Source organism: Myxocyprinus asiaticus, chromosome 28 (assembly GCF_019703515.2).
Source record: "Myxocyprinus asiaticus isolate MX2 ecotype Aquarium Trade chromosome 28, UBuf_Myxa_2, whole genome shotgun sequence".
Classification (NCBI taxonomy): Eukaryota; Metazoa; Chordata; class Actinopteri; order Cypriniformes; family Catostomidae; genus Myxocyprinus; species Myxocyprinus asiaticus.
Genome location: NC_059371.1, coordinates 10,487,375 through 10,513,028, shown reverse-complemented (window position 1 = coordinate 10,513,028; position 25,654 = coordinate 10,487,375). Strand labels below are relative to the sequence as shown.

The 25,654-nt window shown below is 38.0% G+C and overlaps 1 protein-coding gene across 9 annotated transcripts in view; it reads right to left on the bottom strand.

The window, feature by feature from the left end:
- LOC127418654 (PHD finger protein 20-like) overlaps nt 1-25,654 on the bottom strand; it is a 68,714-nt gene that overhangs the window by 21,526 nt on the left and 21,534 nt on the right. For 8 of the 9 annotated variants that reach the window (XM_051659320.1, XM_051659322.1, XM_051659313.1 and 5 more), the window contains 9 exons: nt 18,918-19,023; nt 14,796-14,967; nt 14,599-14,683; nt 11,593-11,669; nt 11,012-11,513; nt 7,572-7,673; nt 7,193-7,327; nt 7,050-7,109; nt 534-782 (listed from right to left, as the gene is read on the bottom strand). In XM_051659320.1, the coding sequence (XP_051515280.1) occupies nt 534-782; nt 7,050-7,109; nt 7,193-7,327; nt 7,572-7,673; nt 11,012-11,513; nt 11,593-11,669; nt 14,599-14,683; nt 14,796-14,967; nt 18,918-19,000 (1,465 nt within the window). In that variant the 5' untranslated portion in view covers nt 19,001-19,023. The remainder of the gene's footprint in view (nt 1-533; nt 783-7,049; nt 7,110-7,192; nt 7,328-7,571; nt 7,674-11,011; nt 11,514-11,592; nt 11,670-14,598; nt 14,684-14,795; nt 14,968-18,917; nt 19,024-25,654) is intronic. The other variant, XM_051659319.1, reaches the window with a different exon arrangement.

The following is a 25,654-nucleotide window of genomic DNA, read 5'->3' as shown; positions in this document are numbered from 1 at the left end:
CTGTAACTTCTGAATGAGAGACGTTTAAGGTGATGTACTGGTGGGCGTGTGTTGGACATACATCAGACTCGCTGGTGTACAGAGATATATCTGGGATCAAATATCTTTAAATGTCAACGAAAGTTCAATTTGGCAATATGTGCTGTCTTCAGACCTGTATGAACTTTTCCTGGGACTTGGCATAGACAAAAGCAATTTTTTGATATTTTTCTTGATATTATTTCACGGGTGTTTTTCCATTCACCGCTACTGTTTCCTCCCGCTGATGGTCACAAATATGGCAAAAGTGACGTCACTGAAACAGGTCAATAATGACACCACAGAACTGGTCCGATGGGACAAGTGATGGTTCCATAAACTGGCCCTGGGCCAGTGGCCATCCTAATTGTTGAGTCCTGAGTATTGGTATCAACTACTAAAAATGTGTTTTTCATGACAACCCAGTCAACAGATATATATGGATAAAAAAAATAAACAAATGAAACACCCACACAAACAAAAGCATTCCACAAACATCTATAGTAAATACTAACGTTGGGAAGCAGAGACCGTCCGACGCCTGCGGGGTGTCTCCTGGCTGTGATTCTGTTTGTCTGGAGAGCGCGTATGCACACAGCGAGGGGGACACGGGTCACTTTGTGCGTGGTAGTACTTCATGTGGTAGTGTAGCAGAGATGCCTTGCGAAAAGACTTGAGGCAGTCTGTGATCTTGCACTTGAAGGGGTTATGGTCCAGCTCAATGGACAGGATAGGGGGCGGTTGGTTTTTGATGACCCTGTACACTGAGGGCGGAAAAGGGCAAGAGGTCACACAATAGCAGATTTTTTAAAGAAAAAATTAATTTGTTATTTACTCATCCTCATGAAAGGAGAGAATCTTTATGCACCTCCTGCCATACAACAACAGTTCATAGTGACTACGTTTGTCAAGTTTTAAAATGAAGCTTGCGTCAAGCTCGTATCCAGACATAGATTAAAATACAGTGCGTTAATTTCAAAATGCCAAAACGGCATTGATTCTCGAGTGCATAGCAAGTTAGCAACTGATTTAATTGTGTTAAAGTAATAGTTCACCCAAAAATTAAAATTTTCTCATAATTTACTCACCCTTATGCAGTCTCAAAGTCGAATTCGACTTTCTTCTTCTGGGGAACACAAACAAAGATTTTTTTGAAGGAGAACCTTTTTTGGAGGAAATGTGACAATGCAAGTCCATGGGCACATACACAGCTTGTGAACATGCGAAGAGCACTGTCAAGTGTAACCGAGCTTCAAATCACATTCGCGGCAAGGAGAAAGCAAGATGTCAAGATTTCAAGTGAAAAAGGAGTAACATTTCGGTCTTTTTCCTCAGTCAAAACCAATCATACAGATTCAGAAGATATGGATTAAACCACTCGAGTCATATGGATTACTTTATGCTGCCAATATGTCCTTTTAGGAGCTTGAAAATTTTGAACCCCACTGACTTGCATTGTATGGATATTCTCTCATCATACAAGTTTGAGACAGCATAAGGGTGGGTAAATGCTGAGATTGAAATCTTCGGGTGAACTATTCCCTTAAATTAATTATGTCTAATTTTGAGTTGTTACTCACAAAAACCTATTGTATGGCTTAATAAGACTTGGAACATAGTGTTACTCAAAATAAACACTACGTTTATTTAGTTAATTCACTTTATTTAGTGCACAGTTAGGTTTCACTTAACCACCATTACCGTCACTCACCCCGACCCCCGCGCAGCACATGCCCACCCTCAGGCACGACGTGCCGTATTGAATAGTGTATAAGCACCTTGTGCAGAAGTGAACAGTGTAGAGGAGAAATAACATGTTAACAATCTCCCTATACTTTATAACAAAAATAAACAAAAAAAAAGGAAAATATAAATACAAATGTTATATAAAAAACGTATATAACAAAGCTCACAGTTACCACAACAAAACAGTTGTTGCATATGCAATTGAAAGTGATCAGTCTTTTCAAATGTACCCCTTCTTTTTTTTTTTTAGCTTGGTGTCCACAGTCCTTAACCGAGTGCTTTCAATAACACCACAGCCCTTCACCGAGTGCTTTCAATAGCACCAGAGCAGATGCTCGCTTTTGGTAAGACAGTCAGCGAGTTGAGTTTTTGTGTCCGACCAGAGTACATTCTTTATCTTTTTACTCTGTATGAGCTCCTTTATGCCACTTATTTCCAGTCTAAATTGTTTCTCAGTGACCTGTTTTGTTGACTTAAGGGCATCAAACAGAGAGTGATTGTCCATCACACAGATCAAGGGAGGAGCATTCAGCTCAGCATTTCCAGTTGTGAGCTCTGAAAAAAGGGTAGCCAGAAAAACAGCATTATCTATTCCATCTGACAGGGCCAGAGTTTCCCCTGCCAGAGTACTCCTCACCATACGTCGAATTTTCTTAGATTGCCAACAGAGAGGAGAAAACTTCCCTCCTTCTCCCATGAGACCAATCAATGTTCCCCCTTATGTGCCCCCATCAGGGAGATTTCCAAGGGAAGCATCACTGAAAACGATAAAGTTCAGTGCATCACTGTTTCCCAAATGCTGAAACTTGAGTCACGTTTTCAGATTTAAGCTTTCTAATGACCTTATTTGTCTCGTGAATAGACTGGACTGTAGCATCTTTTATATTTGACGCTAAGCTGCTTGCATCAAACAATGGCTGGTCTGGTTTGTTTTGCAACCTACAGTATCTGTCCTATTTTTGACCTAAGCTGCTCTTTTTCAGTCTCATTAAGAGAGGCATCTCTCTGCACTGCACGTGCTGCTTGCAGGCAAATAGGCTGTAGGTTTTCAATGGACATTATTAATAGTAATAATGTCCATTCCCACATAGCAGAAATTTTCATGTTCCTCACGTCCAACATGGAACGTAGACTTTAGTATGGGGATAACATCTGTTGAGAAGTTTTGTGAGCCTGCCCAAAGAAAATCATCAACATGACATGCGAGTACTCCAGTAACCTTACACTGTTCATCCAACCAATAAAATACTGCTGGATCTACTTGAGACAATCTTCCACCCGTAGTCAGCATGATTTCTTTCACCTTGTTATACCAATACAATGAAGCATCTGCAAGGCCATAAACACACTTGTTTAGTTTCCATAGAATATTTTTCCTTTCCAGCTTCAGGAGGGGGCCAGACATAGATTTCTCTGGACAACTGCATACCCTGTAAGAAAGCAGATTTGATGTCCATAGAATGGACATGCCACTTATTTTGACAGATTACTGCTAATAATAGCCTCAGAGTCGGAAGCACAGGTTGGGGAATCTTTCTGCAGCTCGTGAATATTAAGCTCTTCAAAACCTCTAGCTACGAGTTGTGCTTTGGGCATGATACCATTAGGAATTTCTTTGAGACTACAGACCCATCTGGTAGAGACACACTTTTGACCTGCATCATCAACTTCATCAAAAACATCGTTTTTGTACCAATTCATAATTTCATCCTGTTTGGCTGCATCAAATGAAATGTCTTTTGTTATGAGTACATCAGTCTCCCTATCAGTTGATTCAAGGTTAAGATTATCAACACATGACATATCCACTGACTCCTTTTGACCATCACTGCCATTAGGTTCAATATGTTGCAGATTAAACCAGTTTTTGTGTTTCCCAGAGGCTTTGCCTGCTCTGCCTAAAACCTTGGCTCTCTGTAGGCCACCACCATCCTGTTTCATGAATGTTATGGTCTGTCCTGTTTTTCACTTCACACCAGCAGAAGGAACAGGGTTTCAGTTTGTGTTATACTAGGATGAACCACTTCTCCTGTATTCACCTCCCTGTCGCCGATGTTTTCCTGTTCACTGTCTGTGTTTTCTTCATTATCTGAGCTTTCTGCTACATTAAGCTACCTTTTTCACTTGCTGTCTCGCTGTTGTCTTGTACAGTTTGGTTATCCTGAGATTCCTGATCCTGTGTGTTTATCTTTCAGAGCCTGGATTGATGTACTCTAACAAGAGTCCCCCCATGTCTTACAAATACAATAGCTCCATCTTGACCAATAACTACCTCTGGTCCCTTCCACTCAGGACAGTCTGCTCTTTTGTAATATACCTTGTCTCCTGTCACATACATGTCATTTGTGGGCCTGAGCTGCTTACGTAGTGCCCTTCTTATCTGCTCAGAAGACTCTGCTTCAGTGAATGCTTTCCTAGAAGCATGTAAAACAGAAATGTGTTCTCCTACTCTAGCACTCATAGTGGTACCTTCTAGAGCAGGTAGTTTATCAACTAATACAGAAGGAAGGTTAGGATTCTGTCCAAACACTAATTGATATGGACTGTAGCCATGAACATTCAACATATTGTTCTTAGCCATGAGGGCCCAGTCAAGGGCAGTGTGCCAGTCACATCCATTTTCTCGTTTGACCTTCTGAATTATCTCAGTGAGCGTTTGATTATGTCTCTCGAGTAGTCCGTTGCTCCAGGGACTGTATCCTGCTGTTGTTTTTGTCTCAATGTTAAAGTTTTCAGCCATGTCTTTGATCTCTTCGTTGTTGAATTCTCCACCATTGTCACTGTACAGCCTCTGGGGGGCGCCATGGACAATTATCCAAGTGTGAATGAAGGAGTTGACAATTTCAGATGACTTTTGTTTTCACAATGTTTCCAGCGCAGAAACGTGTGAAGTGGTCGATGATGTGGAGATACCATACACCTGGCTCCAACTTGTGCAGATTCACCGCCACTGTCTCGTTATATTCCGAAGCTAAGGGCAGTCCCACAGCAGGCTTTGGCTTTTTGTACTTCTGGCATATTTCACAGTCATACACTATTTGTTGCAAGATAGTAAAGCATTCTTTGTCTTTATTTCCTGAACTGTGAATGAGCCTCTGTAGCCTGTCTGCCAACGCGTGACAAAACTCTTTATGGAGCTTCAGAAGGACTTTGCGTTTTTCATCTGGAAACATTATCTGTCACTTTTAGGACTTCATCTTCAGTTTGGCCTTTTTTTGTTTCTTTGTCTCTGATATCGACACAGTAATGTCCAGAACTAGTAAATTCAAGAGGAATGCATTGTTTGAACATCACTGCCCTGTCCTTTTCCATGTCCAAAATAGTCCCTGCCTTCTTCAGGGACATTTTACTCAGCAGAAGTGGAATGTCAACCTTGACAACTTCAGTTTCAATTTGGCATTTTGTCAGTCCTATTTTAGCTGGTAGTTTCACATTTCTTGTGGAATATACCAAATTCCCATCTCCGAACTGAAATGGTCTGCAACTGGGAGTTTCTGTTTGCATCAGCTGGTTCACTTGATCTTGGGTGAGACCATCAATATAGCTTTCCAGCCATTTCTCCCCACACACAGTATGGGTACAAGCAGCGTCAATAATGGCTCATCCCAGTGATTCAGTCATAAATATCTCTGCGTCTGACATGGCAGCCTTTGTAAACAATGTAAGGTTACATTCCTCTACATTTGCATCTTCAGTTATTCCTACTTCAGTTTTCTTGTGGGGACAGTCTTTCGTCCAATGAAATGTACACTGGCAAATAGCACTTCTGGATCTCTTACCGAACTTATCCAGAGGATTAGTCCCTGGTAATGGCTGCTTTAGTTGTCCACTTTGGAAAGTTGTGCTCTGTTTTCCTCTTCCTTGTGGTCTTTGTTCTGTGAAAAACACAAGGGAACCAGGACGTGGCATTCCATTCGACGAGCCTGTCGTTTTCCCTCCGAAAATCCTTTTTAGAGCCGACTTCATGGAGGACAACTTCAACTCGGTGCAGGCCGTCAATGCTAGCTGTCTGCTTTTTTCGTCGAGACAAGCCGTGTCTAATAGCTTAAAAGCCAGCAAAGCATCAGGAAGCATCATATTATACTTTTTCATCCGGTTGTATCGGTGTTCGAAATCAATTATGTAGTCCTCCATGGAAACTGCACTATTCTTAGTTATGCCTTCAAAATAAGAATAGGCTTCATATGCGCGATCTTTTTCCTCTTTTAGGAACACGCCGTCCAGCTTTGCCATACCGTTATCACTGTCCAAATCCTCCGCAGGTATTTCCATCGCCGTTTCACGGGTTCTCCCCTCAAGCCCCAAGGTGACAGCAAGGGCTTGCTTCTTTTTGGCGAGGTCGGTAACCCACGTCCAGATATTAACTTCATTTTTCCAACACTCGTATGGCCGGGCTTCATCAAACTTCGGCGGAACTTTATAACTAGCTGCCATCCTTTAACCATCCTCTGCTACCATTGTTACTCAAAATAAACACTATGTTTATTTAGTTAATTCACTTTATTTAGTGCACAGTTAGGTTTCACTTAACCACCATTACCATCACTCACCCTGACCCCCGCACAGCGCATGCCCACCCTCAGGCACGACGTGCCGTATTGAATAGTGTATAAGCACCTTGTGCCGAAGTGAACAGTGTAGAGGAGAAATAACATGTTAACACATAGTGCACAAGTTGTATTGATTATTTTATGTTCATGGTATTGTTAAGTCCTTTTGGAGCTTGACACACAAGGTCACTATGAACCAGGATCAGAAATTACTGAGGGCTCAAGGTAACTGAAAAATGCCCCCAAAATTCAAAATGCAGGGGCAAAAAATGCCCCCGAATTAATTCTGATTTTATTCTAGCCAAAGTGAAATATATTATCTTACAAAATATTAGCTGATGTGGATTTAAATTTTGAAGATAACCTAATTACTCCGAATGAAAATGTATTTTAATGAATTGATTACAAGTATTTCACATGAAAGGATGACATACAGTGCATTTTATATGGTTAGAAAAAAAAATATGCCCGCCCCTGAAAATCAATTCCAGGGGTAAAATGTTGAATAATAATAAAAAAAGTGATTTCCTGACAACGTTATAAAATGTAGCTGTATGGCAAGAGTTGTATAAAGATTCTTCAAAAATGCCTCCTTTTGTGTTCCAAAGGAAAAATGAGAGCAAATGGGTTTTGAACAACATGCGCGTGAGTAAATAATCACAACTTCTTTTCAATTTTGTGTGAACAACTCTAATGCTTGTGTATAAGAAAAATGGTACGTGTGTGTACACTTACAGGGCTCTCTGCTGTACTTGTTTGACGTGGGAAGGTGAACTTGTTGTTTGAGCGCTGTAGCTGAGAAAGCAATGTGTCCATTAGCACATCATACATTATATCTGCATAAATGTTTAATTAATGAACAGAATGAGGATGCATACCAAGCTCAGGCCTGGATTCTGCCTCTTCTGTGGGTGCTGCATTTCCTGCAGGACAAGTTGGGCCATCCTTATTTTCGAAGGTCTCTGGGACAGAGTCGGACTTAGCTGGTTTGATCTGGGATCGACTATTTCTATCTATGAGAGGATTAGAGACAATATCCTGTGAGATGATGCTTAAAGCTAATTGGGTAAATCCTGTGAAGTAAACTCATTACAATGCTCCCAAAATAATTTTTCCTCTTCTTTTTTTATGGGGTGGAGGTGGGGATCTAATATGACCCAGACACATTGTTGACTATTTGTGAGATACACAGAATTAGTAACTGTAATAATGGGAATCTAGTGTATTGTAGAGTATGATATGAGAGGGACAGTTAACCTGTGCTTGAATTGGCTCTGCTCCTTTTGGAAGGTGGCGTCTGTCCGGTTGATGCTCGTCTCTTCCTCAGCTCTGGACCAATGGGCCGTTCCACGTCTTTCTCTGTTAAGAGACACAAGCCAACAACTCAGCAACAAACAAAGCTGCTTGAATGATCAAGACTGCGTCTAATACAGCATTTGATTCACGCCTAACTGACTTCAGCGTAAATCACCCAACAATCCTTCACTTTCAATTCAAGTCCATGCTGTAAAAAATGCAAGATTTGGCATGATTTAGGGCTGGTCGATATGCAAGATATATAAAAAAAAGATATATATAAAAAATATCACCATATCCGATTGTGTCATCAATCCCCCTGCCCCCTGTGCACACATTTAACTTCCACCAGTCGATTTTGCTTTAAAAATGTAATTCAGGAACACACACACACAAAAAAATTTTAATTGCATTTCAAACTAAACGATAAAGCAATTAAACTAATGAAATGGTCAAAAAAAATGACCACCACCCTAAATAAACAAACATTTGCAGTTTCCAACTTCTTCCATCGGCCCCAATTACCATCACACAAGTATCTGTCTACAACAACAGGTGGAAAATTACATTATAAAAGCATATAATATAATTATAAAAGCATAATAATACTACTAATAATTTAATTATATATAAATCATTACTTTTAGAAAGTGCAACACAACCCACATAATTTGCACTTTCATTAAATGGCTACAACAATTTGTTACTTCATTTAGTCTATGCTTAAACAAATAGAAAACACCAGTTTTCATCTTAGGTGTAAGCCTAATAAATTCCCTTGTGTTCCCCAATTAACGCTGCCTAATAATTTCCACTGTGTTCTAATCAAATCTGTTGTATCGCATTTCGTTCATGCATTTGATGCTGCCTAAAGAAAATTAAATAGAACTAAATTTTAGGTTCAAGGTGAATGTGAACTGCGCTTTCTCTAGGCAAATCATAAGGTTGTTTAACAGGGCCTACACATGCCATAATTTTATTTTTAAAAAAATGCATTCCATTTCCAAGAGATTTGCATGGCCTGCAAATTAAAATCTTTCCTTTATGGAGTGAATGATTAATACAGTTGATGTCCTGAAGCAATGTGTTTTTAATAACTTTTGACTAAAGATTTTTTTATAAAGACAGCAATGTTTGGTCACTCATTATTTTTGCCTTAATGATATTTCATAATAATGTCTTTTTTTGACAGGATGTATTTCCTAAATAATAAAATTTCTAATTTGTGTGCTGATTTTATCCAGTTGCTTGGCCATAGCGTGTTACAAAGTCATGTCCGAGTCTAAACAATAGGTTATATCTTGAAAACCTTTCATGCTTTTTTAGAGAACATGTCAGTAGTGAAAATAGACACAATTGACCTCTTTAATCTGTAATGCTTTTAACGTTTTAATATTTTGATTAACATCAAAAAACGTAAGTGCATGATAACTATTGGGTTACTATTTAATATATTTGGTGACTTCCTATCTCCTTGGTTTTGTCATTTCCCCATATTGTCGATCGTCATCTGTTAATGACTGTCCCAATCTGCACTGATATATTTAGCAGATATCGCCGATATCTGATAACATCGTCCTTTCGCCCAGCTAAGCCTGTAGTAAGGACTGAAAAAGATGAAGCAGAGAAGCAGGCTAATGAAGCAGAGCTGGATCTACAAGTCTGCTTTGACTGCACTGACTGGAGTGTTTTTGAGGCTGCAGCCACAGATCTGGACGAGCTCACAGATATTGTGACATATATCAGTTTCTGTGAGGATGTGTGTATCCCTACTAGGACATTTTTATCATTCAATAAATGATAAACCATGGTTTACAGAAAAACTCAGACAGCTACGTCATGCCAAAGACGATGCTTACAAAAGTGGGGATAAAACATTGTACAACCAGGCCAGGAACACACTTACTAATGCAATCAGAGAGGATAAAAGCAGCTACTCTGAAAAGCTGAAAATACAGTTTTGAGCCAACGAACCTGCATCTGTGTGAAACGTACATCAAGTACAAGACACCTCCCCCTCGCTCTGTAGAGAATCAACTAATGGCTGATGAACTGAATGCGTTTTAGAGTAGGTTTGAAAAGCCCAGTCTCACACCCCACCCCCACTCTGATCTTCACTTCACACACACACCAACACCTCCTGGAACCCCCCTCCTGCTACTCAATCTGCACTTATGATCTGTAAGGATGTGTGCCGGGTCTTTCGGAAACAAAGCCTGCCTGTCTGAAAATCTGCGCTGACCAGCTGTCACACAGATCTTCAACAGATCATTGGAGCAGTGTGAAGTTCTCTGCTGCTTCAAAATCTCCACCATCATTCAAAAAATCCAAAATCACAGGGCTTAATGACTACAGACCTGTCACTCTCACGTCTATGGTCATGAAGTCGTTTGAGAGACTGGTTCTGGCCTACCTGAAGGACATCACTGGACCCCTGCTGGACCCCCTTCAGTTTTCTTACCGAGCAAACAGGTGGCTGATGCTGTCAATATGGGACTGCATTATATCCTGCAACACCTCGACAGACCTGGGACTTATGCAAGGATCCTATTAGTGGACTTCAGTTCAGCCTTCAATACCATCATGTCTGATCTTATCTCAACCAAACTGACCCAGCTCTCCGTGCCCACCCCAATCTGTCGATGGATCACCAGCTTTCTGACAGATAGGTAGCAGCTAGTGAGAATGGGAAAACTCACATCCAGGACCCTCACTATTAGCACTGGTGCTCCCCAGGGATGCGTTCTCTTTTCACCGCTCTTCTCCCTGTACATGAATGACTGCACTGCAAAGGACCCCACTGTCAAGCTCCTGAAGTTTGCAGATGACACTACGGTCATCAGCCTTATCAGCGAAGATGACGAGTCTGCATACAGACGGGAGGTTGATCAGCTGGTTTTCTGGTGCAGTCACAACAACCTTGAGCTGAACACGCTCAAAACAGTGGAGATGGTAGTGGACTTCAGGAAAAATCCACCAGTTCTCCTGTACATGAGAACACTTGGCAATAAAGCTCATTCTGATTCTGAAAATGTACTCCCTAAGGAGAAAATGAATGGAATTTTTACTTATGGAACCAGACTTTTACACTCTAATGCTCAACAATGCGAATGTACACTAGCTAGACCAGCATGTAGGAACCCTGAGTTTTGGAGATTTCACTCTTTCCCCATTCAAGCAGATAGGAGCTGTACTGGAATGCCTATTGCCTAAATAGAAAATAGCAATCCGGAGGTGTTACAAAGATGGTCACTGAGCAAACTGTCTTGCCTTAAAGATACTGTGTCACTACATAGCAAATGTTGTCCATTGGTATGTGGGTGAGGATGAATCTGGAATTCAACCATGATGAAATAAAATATTCAAATGTGACACCACCATGTTCCTTCAAACAAACTCACCATCTGCCATTCTACTCCGTGTCCTTCTGGGCAGACTGGGACTGTCATCTGATGCTTGCTCCTCTTTCTTTCCCCCCTCACTCTTGTCAACACCATTTTGAAGTGCTTTGGGCTTCTCTTCCTTTTGTCCTCCATTCATCTCTTTCTTCTCTGTTTTGTTATCTTTTTTCTCAGTTTTATTCTCGCCTTTTTCATTCTCAAACAGTTCTGTCTTGATTTCATCGCTGGGGGGTTTTTCTTTTTGCTCAGCAGAATCTGGCCCTGATTCATTCACTTTCTCATTTGCTGTGCTTTCCCTCACTCTGCCATTCTGGAGTTTTCTGGACTCAAAAATCACCATGCTGTCCTCTTCATCCCCCTCTGATTCGCTTTCTCCATCCTGATCAGAGGTGCTGTGTCTTGAACCGTTACTCCTGCTATTGCCGTTCTCCTTGGGCTTCCATTCTTTCCCGTTCTGGTCGCCCCGTTTCCGTGCCCGCTGATTGTTCTTGCCATCAGAGCTCTGTAGAAAACAAAGACAGACTCATCAATCCCATATCCCCAGTTAATGGCATGGTTTAATTATATTTCTAACTTCTCACCTCCTTGTGGAAAGGCTTCACTTTAATCCCCTTCACCGTCTTCACAACCCCATCAAAAAACTTCACTGTGTAGAACCCTGTGACAGAATCATAGCCATATATAATGCTCAACACTTCCATAATGTGATGTATATCTATAACAAGCACACATATAATCCAATATATGCAACTTATATTTTTGTGTTTCTATTAAAGGTCTTATTTAAGGAATGTTCCAAGTTCAATACAAGATACACATTGACAACATCTCTTCCAATCTCAGTTAAAAGGGCAATTAAGTTGATTAATAGAGAAAAAAAAAAAAAAAAAAAACATTTGACTTGCGTTAAGAGTAATACACTTGCAATGGAATTCTAAAATGATCATATGCTGCACCAGAATAGGTCTGGGTGATTAATCTAATTTTATTTGCAATTACGATTTTGGCTTCCAACGATAATGAAAACAAGATAATCGAGATAAAACAATTATTGTGCCACATTCCGTTTCGCAATGAAACACCCTGCCGTTATATCTTTATATACCTTTATTGAAGTTCAAATAATAAGGAAGCGGGTAATGAAAATAAACCCCGAAACTTGCATTTCTCTGTGCGGTCAAAGCCACGTCTGTGTGTTGCGTGTAGTGACCGGGGGGGGAGAGAATGAATCTTCTTCTGGCTGATGCACACTCTGGCGTGGGGACGCTCGTCACACGAGCATTTGCTACAGCTAGATTATAATGTGATGGCTCACGACATAGTGAATCATAATATATGTGTCATGTTTACTGTATGTATCTTGTTTTTTGTGAGTTAAAGATGGATCAAAGTGAACATAAAGGTGAGAGTGTAGTCAGCCCATTATACACTGGAACAAAGTACGTTTTTGATTGGCCTTTTTTGGCTTGTTTTCCAAAATAATTTCTAAAACTCCTTTAAAACAACGTACATTTACTTAAGAAGCTATATTGCAGAAGAAAAAAATTTTATCGGAGAATGATGAATACAATATTTAATCAGGGCTCGACATTAACGCTTGTCCGGGACAAGTGGATTTTTGAAGGGGCAAATGAAAGAGAATTTTACCTGCCCAACCGGACAAGCAGACTGATTAAAATGTCAATAATGAAAAAATAACCAGCTATATTTGTGATAGCCTAGGCCTGTGTCACTTATTAGAAAGTTAATATTCGTATTCTGCTGTTGAAAGTAATCCAGAGCACATAATTTTATAATTCACTAGTAATCTAGTAACAGCCTTGTTTGATTGACAGGCAGCGTATGTGTGTGTGCTGAACGTGCGTGTTCCGAAAATGCTCGCGCTAATGCGCACCTGAATGGTCAAATACATTTCAAAATGCCCATCTTGGTGAGGTATTCATGTAAACACAGAGAGTGATGTCTAAAGTGAACGTAAACAGCGGAGAAAAAAGCAGATTTGTATTAAAATGTCGGACTTGTAAGTGTAAATGTAAGCTAATAGACCTGCTGTCGTCTAGTGTAGTGTCATTATAATAATCAAACATCCATGACAAGAAAACTCACTGCTCTTGACTGAGTAACTTTAGTAGCTTTAAAAAGTATAAATGTATTATAATCATACAGTGAAGACCAGTAGTAGTTTTATGTTGCATTTCATTCTGAATGTTTACTTGAATACTTGATATTGCTGTTAAAACCTTTTAAAGCTGTTAAAAAAAAGCACTGAATTTCCTTAATTTGTATTTGTTTGTTCTATTATTTTTAATCTATTTGTTTTTTATTGTTATTTTATTACTGACTGTTTACTAGTCTTGAATAATTACTTAAGAACTAGAAACCATTCTTCCATAATTAACATATTAGTTAGTATTATTATTTGTTGTGGTTTTGAAGCTGGTACTGAGAATCGTCAAATTTCACTACCGACTACTGAAATTTTAGTATTGTGATAATGTATAGCGTTTATTGTACATGGTAGATCTTGTTACAATAACATGATGAAAAAGTAGATCTCATTCCATAGAAGTGTGAGCACCCCTCTGCAGTTAATGATGGTGATGGAGGCTTTTCTTCATTTGACTACCATAAGTAACCTAAAATAATTATAATACGACAATAGCCTCCTACCACACCCAGTGCAGTTTACATTTCAAGTTCAAGGAAATCAGCAGATTTTTTAAAGACATTTTTAAAAAGAAAAGTTCATTAAATGCATGATGCTTCCAAAGTAATTGAGTTAAATAATCGTGGTCTCAATATTTACCAAAATAATCGTGATTATGTCTTTTGCCATAATCGAGGAGCCCTACACCAAAATAAACGTTAATATACAAAGCCTCAAGACTTAAATATGATTTTATCACAAGAGACTAGCATGATAGAATCGCTAACTAACTTCGTCTGTGCAAAATTATATCCAATCATTCAACTCATGTCAAGACCATGTAAAACGGCTATCTCATTATGGTGTCATAACGGTAGTTTATAGCATAACCTTAAATTCACCACTTGACTAATAAAAACCTGAATTCCACAACCCAATCTTCTAGGAAGTGAATTCTCACAAACTATTTTCACATTTTTAAATATTTAAAAAAATACAGAACCTAATTTCACAATCTGCATTCCACCACTTGAATAATAAAACCCTAAATTTCACAAACCAATCTTCTAGGAAGTGAATTCTCTCAAAAAAAAAATTCTAATATTTAAAATTAGCAGCGGATTTTTCTCAATGACACCAAAATACAATCAATACTTTTTTCAAGATCATGAATTCCGGTACTTTTTTAAATTCAAGCTCTGATAACTTTAATTAATAAAGCCAAAGACTGTTTACATGAAGCAAAACACACCCACACGAAATTACGTCGGTGACTTCTAGGTTCATCTGCCTAGAAGAGTAATCAAACCACTAAAAATACGAGTTGCACACTTCCACCTTGCACCACAGACCCAGAACATTCCTTTAACTTAAGAGTCCTGGACATTGATTTGTATCTACAATATTAATAAGCTTTGTCCCTAAAGTTGGGAGTACACACCATCTTTGTCGCGGGACAGGATCTTAGCAGGGTAGTACCGACAGTCTGACCAGCTGGCTAGAACTTTCTGGTTGACATAAAAGCCCTGTAAAGAAAAACATATCTATATATAATATTGTCACATTACTTTGACTCCGAGTGTAACTTTGCCCATGCTGACTCTGAGTGACTCAGCAAAGTTTGATAGAAGTACTCACTGGAGCCGTCTGCCGTTCAGAGAGACCTTGTTTCCTCAGCTGGATTCGTTCCACTGGTCTGAGGTACGGGCTGCTCCAGTTAAACCACTCATCGTAACGGTGACTCCACTGCCTGTAGTGGATAAGAACCTTCTCGTCTTCATAGTCTATCTTCTCAATACTGGCTGCATACCTATGGATAAAAAGAAGAGATAAGACTTACTCTTATCGAAGCTTAATATGCAGAGACATCTATTTTTTAAACGCCATGCCAGCTTCTATGGCTATTTTCATGGCAAAATCAACTTAAAATTAAGTAAGTTAAAACAACTAAAAACCTATATAACATGTTCAACATTTGAAAACTATAAGCCATTCATAGGTTGATTTCCTTGAAAATTGTGTTGCTAACAAAATATTTCTCTTGTTTGAGTTTTCTGACACACCATCATTTGCTCAACCAATGACGTGAGGGTGGGACTATCTGTTTGTGAGACCAATGACAGACAGGAAAGTCTTTGGGAAAAAACTGTTTGAAAATCATTATTTTTGCAGTTCCATTTTGTGTTGCTGGAGGCATAGAAATTACACACTTCATCTTTAAACTGAGAAGCACAAAGCTTTACATTTTCAGTATCTACTCTTAACAATGACACCTTCTTAAAATGCTGCATTTTGGATTTCCATTAGGAGCAGGTAAATATTTGGATTTTCAGATGTATCACAATCTTCATTTCAATGATCTCAGTATCGATTCTGAGATCCCAAGATCGATCTTTTACTCCATGTAAAGTTAAGCGCTGAAATCCTTTCACTGCATACTGGGAGCAAAATTTTGGTTTGACTCGTTCCGTGTATTGTGTGTTCAAAGACGAGATCCTCACAATCCATTTATTGTTGAATATACACACACACACACACACTCACACTCGGCAAAAAAGAAACGTCCTCTCACTTTCAACTGCTTTTATTTTCAGCAAACTTTACGTTTAAATATTTGTATGAACATAAAAAGATTAAACAACTAAGATATAAACTGTTTCACAGACATGTGACTAACAGAAATGGAATAATGTTTCCCTGAACAAGGGGGTGGTCAAAATCAAAAGTAACAATCAGTATCTGATGTGGCCACCAGCTGCATTAAGTACTGCAGTGCATCTCCTCATGGACTTGCCAGTTCTTGCTGTGAGATGTTACCCCACTCTTCCACCAAGCCACTTGCAAGTTCCGGACATTTCTGGGGGGAATAGCCCTAGCCCTCACCCTCCGATCCAACAGGTCCCAAACACAAACACAAACACACACACACACACACACACACACACACACACACACACACACACACACACAAACACACACACACACAAACACATGGCCAAAAGTTTGGAATAATGTACAGATTTTGCAGTTTCAGAAGGATATTGGTACTTTAATTCACCAAAGTGGCATTCAACTGATCACAAAGTACAGTCAGGACATTACTGATGAACAGCACCATCACTATTTGAAAAAAGTCATTTTTGATCAAATCTAGACAGGCCCCATTTCCAGCAGCCATCACTCCAACACCTTATCCTTGAGTAATCATGCAAAATTGTTAATTTGGTACTAGAAAATCACTTGCCATTATATCAAACACAGCTGAAAGATATTTGGTTCGTTAAAAGAACATTAAGAACATTAACGTTGTCTGTGTTTATTTTTGAGTTGCCAAAGTATGCAATAGACTGGCATGTCTTAAAGTCAATATTAAGTTTATGTATATATATATATATATATATATATATATATAAATAAAAATGCTTGGAAACTTTTTTGAAATTAGTAAGTTGTTTATACTGTTTTCAAGGTGCAAGGAAAATATTTAATACTTTTTACTTAATTGTTACACCACATTACATTTTTAAAGCTACAAAATGCTATAATTTTTTCCAAACATTTATGAAACACGAAAATGACATTTATAAGAACTGTTTTAGTGTTTTAAACTAAATTTTCAAAAGCTTCTTATTTTTAGCACCTTGGATAACCTTATTTATCAATAACTACGTTTCCATCTAAGGGTTTTTTATGTGACAAAGTGTAGCGCATCAAAAAGTTCACTGATATAGCTGATGGAAACGCAAATTATCGCTAAACATTTCACAGGTGTAAACATAATATTTTTCCATTTAACTCTAGCGCATAAACTATGTCGATACTTCAAATGTCGCGAAAAACTGGTTTGGAAACACTTTTTGTCGAGAAAATTGCCATTAACGCAAAAATATTTTTCACACGACAGAATTTACCTCAATCGTTAGCCTGTGTTAATCATGACAACATGGTACACATTTTTGAAAGCTAATTTATTGTACGTGGAGCATTACTCGCACTATTATGGATTGGTCTTAATGGGATACCTGCACAGATCCGATGCTGCAAACACATCTGCGTCATGACACTTCCAGGAGTGCCAGTGCAAATATGCAACTAATTTAATCGCAGTAGACATCCGTTTATTTTTACTTTTACACACCATTCAAATAGACGCAGTCATGGAATTAGCCCACAATACAAAAAAACATACCATTTCTGTGCACAAAGATGTTTTAAATTAAAAATAATACACAATACTAGGAGAAAAACTTCTGTGCGCTTTTTTGGAACACTAACATATAGCCCAATTCTATTAGCTTACTTTTGAAAAAGTGCCGGCAAAATTCCCTGTATTAAAATTAAATAAATTACCAAACAAATAAAGAATTAAAAAAAAAAAAAAAAAAAAAAAAAAACTACCTAACGAAAAAATTCTATTGTTAGGCCTATATAATTGCCTTATCTTTACACAAACTAAAATTTGCCTTACCCTGTTCTGTAGACGAAAAAGTCATCTGAATGACATTCTCAGAAAGTTCTACACTTTTTTCAAGTCTATAAACTATCAGAAGTATTTGTCTAATGCCGAGTTCAGTTTCAGAAAACCAGCTTTTGAACGTTTTAAAACTTTTAGTATTTTAAATCTAACCCTCTTTACCTCGGATCGCATTTGCTGAGCTTCTTCAGAAAATGTAAATTGCATTGTGATGCTAAAATTAATTTGAGATGACAATCAAGTTCAGTTGGTCATTAAAAGTTGCGGGACATAATGCAGTTGTGATGGCGATGCTTTAGATTAGATGATTGTTCAAATACCCTACTGAATATCAGGAATGTATCATATGTAAACCCTGATGTTACACTGCATCAATTTTTCTTTAATAGCTGTGCACACAGCATATACACATCGATGGATGGTCCTTAAACTAAGACTGAAAGTTTCCCCACTACTTGGTGCAGGTTGCCAGCTTGAACAGGGCCATGACGATTCGCTTTCGGGTCGGAACTGGTGGCAACCTGCGATAGGTGCAACATCAGGACCAATATTACAGTCCTATCAGAAGGGCAACTGCTCCCTTTTGATTGCAGTTTCTCATCATCTGATTGCATTTATTTGTGAAATTAAAATGACTGTATGCTGGCTAATTTCAATGAATTGTCTCAATATTCTCCCCATTTTACCAAAACTTCGGGGGAAAAAATTAGGGACATCTGGGAGGCGAAAGGTACACAATTAGCGATATACACACATTTCTGTATGGAAACGGCTTAAGGGCGGATTTCTTATGCGTTAACCAAAACTTATGCGACAAAGTGTTTTTTTTAAGAATGACGTCATCACGCACACCATTTTTATCGATAAAAGGCCGTTTGAATGGAAACTTTTTTTTTTTTACACATTTTCACTTTGTCAATAACAAAACAGCGAAAAGTGGATGGAAACTAGGCTAAATGACACACATGCAATTTCAAGACATATTTATTGATGGAATAAATGGATCTGTACTTTTTGTTTTTAAATGACCAAAAGGTCCAAAACTACAGAGAAAATTATAATTGTAAAACTTAATATTCTCATTATGTACTGAAATCTACCCAAATGAATTGGCAAATCTGTATAAATACCTAGCCCAAATTTTCAGTAAGCAAATTGCACTTTTTTAATAAGCAATGGAACAGAACTGGTGGCTCAGATGTTGCACTGAGAGGGAGTTAAGCATTTGAATTTCAATCAGGGTCAATGAAAGGATGGACGAACAGAAGCAGAGAAGAGACACTGACCAGTTCTTCAGACTGTCCCGAGCCTCCAGCTGCGCTCCCACCTCGAATGTGATCCCACGCCTGTGAGGAGGCGTCTTTGTCATTCTGTTCACAATCACTCACCAACCTAAATAAAAAAAAAATTAAAAAAAGACATGCATGAGCTGTGTCCACATCATAGGGTCAAAGGTAAAAGATGATAGATGTAATTGTGATGGATGACACAATTTAATCAAGTTGCTTGTAAACAAACAGTCATACTGAAGTCTGTATATCATTGTCTTGATATTAGAGGTGCAATGTTTATTAGTGGCCATGTTGGTATAGGCAATTTTAGTGCTTTTTTTATTTTATTTTGTAGCCTACAAAATGTACAAAAAAACTTTTAATGCCCAATTTTACTTTAAGCACATTAAAGTTTTGATCAGAGCATTACTGCAGTTTTATTCTATTTATTTTTAAGACATGCATACTGTAACGGTATAGATTTATAATATAGGCCATAATATTCAAAATGTTTACTGGCTATTGGTATTGGACACAAATTTTATATTGTGCATCCCTACTGAGAGAACATACATCCATACATCCATCTAATTATACTATATTTTTTAAAAAGAGATCAAAACTACACAATGCAAACCCATGACTTGAATTCAAGGCTACAACATTCATACAACCAATTGGTAGCCTATAACGAAGCCCCATACCACACACAAAGCAGCAAAAGGCACCGTAAGCACTCAATATGCATACATGCGATGCTGCTAAACTTTAAATGATGATCTAACTGATTACTGAGGATCCTAACCAACTCATGAAGATCTTGACAGATCATGACATAACAGCATCAAAAGACTACATGTTACAATAGGCGCATCATCAACAATGCATCTGATTCACCGTTGACTAGTTCAGTTCTCCTCCATATACTACTGAGTCCATAAAGCTGAATACATTTGCTTGTACACACATTTATGTATGGAAACGGCTTAAGGACAGATTTCTTATGCGACAAAATGTTTTTTTAAGCATGACATCACGCACACCATTTTTATCGATAAAAGGCCATTTGAATGGAAACAGGCAGAAGACTGCAAATTTCCCCCAATTTTTTTTTTATGTTTATTTTTTTTATTTTTGCATTTTCACTTTGTCGATAACAAAACAGCGCGAACAGTGGATGGAAACTAGGCTACTGAGACCTCTACATCTTTATCGGAGCATCTTCTGTCATGCGGACAAGACATGCAGCACCCTTAGCAGCAGATGACTGCACAGCCAACCTTATCCAAGTCTGCAGCCATTATTACTGAATGCAGTTATCCTGAAATTAATTAATCGACAATCGATAAGCTTAATCGATCAAATTATTAATGACGATTAATCGATTAATCATTAACATCCCTAGGTCACACTTTAATTCACGGCATACATGTTTGTATATTTACACGAATTCTTTGAGAAATACTATAACTACCTGTATGAGATGTGTAATTATTAGAGCTGTCAAAACCAACGCGTTAATGCATGTGATTTATTTAATAGACGCAGTCATGGAATATGCCCACAATACAAAAAAACATAGCATTTCTGTGCACAAAGATTTTTTCTTAATCGTGAATAATGCATTTACTGATTTAACATATTCAGACATTTTATTTAGCTCTGTGTGAGTGCTGAACACTGGTTGGAGTAGGGCAGAACCTTATTGTTATTACACTGACGCACACACCACAACACGCACATCAGCGATTCTGTGACAACGATCAAGTGATGGAGAAAGGACAAGCCAAGATGGGACTTGTGACGGAAATCAAGTATTTTACAGCCTCTGTAAGGCACAATGTGATTACTACCAAAGCACGTTCAAGTCTTAACCATCATGAAAACGTAGAATGAGATATTGTCCGCAAGCGCTTTTCATGTGGAGTAAGGCCTGTCACGATTATTAAATTATTATCTGATTGTGGTTATTTGATCTAACCAATTATTGTGCACTTCAAATTCAAATCACATTTTAATGCTCAAATAAGGGAATTTTAAACAAATATGTAAATGTCATGAACGGGGAATTTGTATGCCATTCAGCTAAACTCCGAGCAACACTGAGCCGCACTGCAGACGTCAAACAGAGCAGCTCCTGTCCGGAAGAGCATGTGAAGCGCTTCAAGCACTCTGATGCACGCATCGTCAGCAGAGGCTCGTGCCAAACTCCTGCGAAAATATAAACAAGCAAATATAAACTTTGAAAGTGAACACAAAGCGGTGCGATTTAACTTTAATTTTAACAATCGTGTAATGGCAAATATTCCTGGCCATAGCGGGTTCATACACGCAGTGTTAATGACACAGTGACATAGAGGAGGAGTTGCATGCTTACTCTATTTCTGTTGAGTAATAAAATTATGAAAATAAATGTCAAAGGTTTTGTTTCAAGAGAAATAAGGGCTCGTGGGTTGAATCAAAGAGCATTCAAATAACATGTGAAAGTGACGAAATTAGGACAGAAATATTTTACTATTGCATAATAAAATATAACAAATATAATACAAATATTTTATATTATATATCTTATACAGAGCTTTGAAAAAGTATTTGCCCCCATCCTGATTTATTCTGTTTTTGTATACATCTCATCCTAAATTGTTTCAAAAATTCAAACAAAATCTATCATAAAACAAAGACAATGAGTAAAAACAAAATACAATTTTTTAAATGATAAAGTTATTTATTGAAGCAAAAGTTATCCAATACCAACTAGGCCTGTGTGAAAAAGTTACTAAATCCCCAAATCTATGAAACTGTATTCATAATGGGGTTCAGCTGGACTAGACACACCCAGGCCTGATTACTGCCAGCCCTGTTCAATCAAATCAACACCATGAAGTTGGCTAAAAGGTCTCACCCAGTAGCACACTACGCCAAGGTCGAAAGAAATTCCAGAAATTATGAGGAAAAAGGTGATTAAAATACATCAGACTGGGAAGGGTTACAAATCTATTTCAAAGGCTCTAGGACTCCAAAGAACCTTCCCAGAAGTGGCCGACCTTCCAAAATTCCTCCAAGAGCACAGCTACGACTCATCCAGAAGTCACGAAAAAGCCAAGGACAACATCCAAGGAACTGCAGGCCTCTCTTGCGTCAATAAAGGTCATGGTTCATGACCACCATCGATGGATGAGTGGCGAGGCGAAAAACAAGAAGAACAGAAGAACATTAAGTCTCATCTGAATTTTGCCAAAACACACCTTGATGATCCTCAAAGCTTTGAGGATAATGTTCTGTGGACTGAGTCGAAAGTGGAACTGTTTGGAAGACAGGGGTCCCGTTACATCTGGTGTAAATCAAACACAAAATTCCATAAAAAGAACATCATACCTACGGTCAAGCATGGTGGTGATAGTGTGATGGTGTGGGGATGCTTTGCTGCTTCAGGGCCAGGGTGACTTGTGATAATTGATGGAAACATGAATACTGCTCTCTACCAGAAAATCCTAAAGGAGTTAGCTCAAGCACAACTGGATTATGCAGCAAGACAATAATCCAAAGTTTAGGAGTAAATCCACCTCTGAATGGATTCAAAAGAAGCTAAATTAAAGTTTTGTAGTGGCCTAGTCAAAGTCCTGACTTGAACCCAATTGAGATGCTGTGGCAGTTCGGGCAGTTCATGCTCAAAAACCCTCCAATGTGTTTGAACTAAAACAGTTCTGTGTAGAAGAGTGGGCCAAAATTCCACAGCGTTGTGAAAGACTGATCTCCAGTTATCGGAAGCGTTTGGCGCAGATCTGCCGACACACATACATAGCACGTGCATGCTACTGATGTGCTCTCTGCCCTCAGAGCAGTGTGCAATATGTGAGCGCCACACACAAACATCTCAGATGTAGATGCTCAATAGTCGGTTTACTTGTAATATGTATTCAGAATTGCACCAGAGGAGCATTTCACCAGATTTTGAATAAGAAGCGAATTAAACTTCTGTGAACCAAAAACAGACACTTACGGGACTTATTGGAGCGTTTCGACGGTCAAAATAAAAGCCAGTTTTAAAGTTAAAGGTGCATGACTTAAATATATTACTATTGAATTATAAAATTATAAAAGTCAGTAATAATAATAATAATATTTTTTTGAGAATTTGAACTCTTTAAAGTCCAGATTCAAGTTCTACTGAAGACTTAGACTGGAATTACTTTTAATTTTGCTGCCACTTAATCCAGTACACTAGTTAAAAAAAAAATCTTATTAGGCTAATGTGTAGTTAAAGGTTATTCATAAACTGATTCTGAAAAACAACAACGATTGGACTGGGATCGGCCGATACAGAGATTTCAGGTATCGGAATCAGAAGAGAAAAGGTGGTATCGGTGCATCCCTAATTATTACAGTAATTAGTTACAATTACATGCAACATGTCACAGACAATGTACAACAAAATGAGATCATCAATTTCTTTCTTGACTGCTCTAGGGCTGGGCGATTAATCAAATTTTAATTTTCAATTATTCTGGCTTCCAACGATAATGAAAACAAGATAATTGAGATAAAACAATTATTGTGCCACATTCCATTTAGCAATGAAACACAATGACGTTATATCTTTAAAGCATCCTTTATTGAAGTTCAAATAATAAGGAAGCGGGTTATGAAAATAAACTCTGATCAGCGGTCCGATGTGCGGTCGGCGCCGCGTCTATGAGTTGTGTGAAGTGACCGGGGAAAAGACTGAATGTTCTCCCAGCTGATGCACACTCTGGTGCGGACACGCTCTTCACTCGAGCGAGTTTGCTACAGCTAGATTATAACGTGATGGCTTGAAGTAGTGAATCATAATGTGTCACGTCCAATGTGTGCATCTTATCATGAAGAAAATTGGGGATATACAGCTCTGTTAAGAAGCGATTTGTTTTTTTTTTTTGAGTTAAAGATGGATTGAAGTGAACATAAAGGTGAGTGTAGTCTTAGCCCATTATACACTGGAACAACATATATTGTTGATTAGTCTTTTTTGGCTTGTTTTCCAAAATAATTTCTAAAACTCCTTTAAAACAATGTACATTTACTTAAGGAGCTATACTGGCGAAGAAAAAATCGTTATCGGAGAATGATGAATACAATATTTAATCAGGGCTCGACATTAACGCTTGTCCGGGACAAGTGGATTTTTGAAGGGGCAAATGAAAGAGAATTTTACCTGCCCAACCGGACAAGCAGACTGATTAAAATGTCAATAATGAAAAAATAACCAGCTATATTTGTGATAGCCTAGGCCTGTGTCACTTATTAGAAAGTTAATATTCGTATTCTGCTGTTGAAAGTAATCCAGAGCACATAATTTTATAATTCACTAGTAATCTAGTAACAGCCTTGTTTGATTGACAGGCAGCGTATGTGTGTGTGCTGAACGTGCGTGTTCCGAAAATGCTCGCGCTAATGCGCACCTGAATGGTCAAATACATTTCAAAATGCCCATCTTGGTGAGGTATTCATGTAAACACAGAGAGTGATGTCTAAAGTGAACGTAAACAGCGGAGAAAAAAGCAGATTTGTATTAAAATGTCGGACTTGTAAGTGTAAATGTAAGCTAATAGACCTGCTGTCGTCTAGTGTAGTGTCATTATAATAATCAAACATCCATAACAAGAAAACTCACTGCTCTTGACTGAGTAACTTTAGTAGCTTTAAAAAGTATAAATGTATTATAATCATACAGTGAAGACCAGTAGTAGTTTTATGTTGCATTTCATTCTGAATGTTTACTTGAATACTTGATATTGCTGTTAAAACCTTTTAAAGCTGTAAAAAAAAGCACTGAATTTTCTTAATTTGTATTTTTTTTTCTATTATTTTTAATCTATTTACTGTTTTTTATTGTTATTTTATTACTGACTGTTTACTAGTCTTGAATAATTAAGAACTAGAAACCATTCTTCCATAATTAACATATTAGTTAGTATTATTATTTGTTGTGGTTTTGAAGCTGGTACTGAGAATCGTCAAATTTCACTACCGACTACTGAAATTTTGGTATTGTGATAATGTATAGCGTTTATTGTACATGGTAGATCTTGTTACAATAACATGATGAAAAAGTAGATCTCATTCCATAGAAGTGTGAGCACCCCTGCTGTAAATGATGGCGATGGAGGCTTTTTTTTTTATTATTATTTGACTACCATACGTAACAAAATTTTCATATGACAATAGCCTCCCCTACCAAGTGAAGTTTACATTCAAGGAAATTCAAGGAAATCTACTGTTAAAAAGACAATTAATGCATGATGTTTCCAAAGTCAAGGAGTAATCGTGTTAAATAATCGTGATCTCAATATTGATCAAAATAATCGTGATGAGCAGCCCTAGACTGCTGTCTTTTAAGGTGACAGAATGAATGCATTAGGGTTGCCCCCTAATAGTCGACCAAAAGTTAGTTGATGAGCAGAGTCTTGGTCGACCAAGTTTAAAAAAAAAAAAAAAAAAAAAAAAAACTCCACAGGAAACGACAAACTCCGGTATTACCACTGGTTGGACGCTGGGTGGTACTATGGGGTAATTTTCATTAAGCAGGGTTAGGGTTATAAGCCTACACAATAAAGCAAGACACCTTGATTTCAAACATTGAACTTTATTTTTTATTTAAACTAAAAATTAAAATGAAACTGGAAAAAAAATAAGTGTTGTTCAACTTTTTGAAAGATGGCTTTACAATTGTGAAGGGCAACATCTCTTTGGCAAAGAACCTACTTCATCTCGTC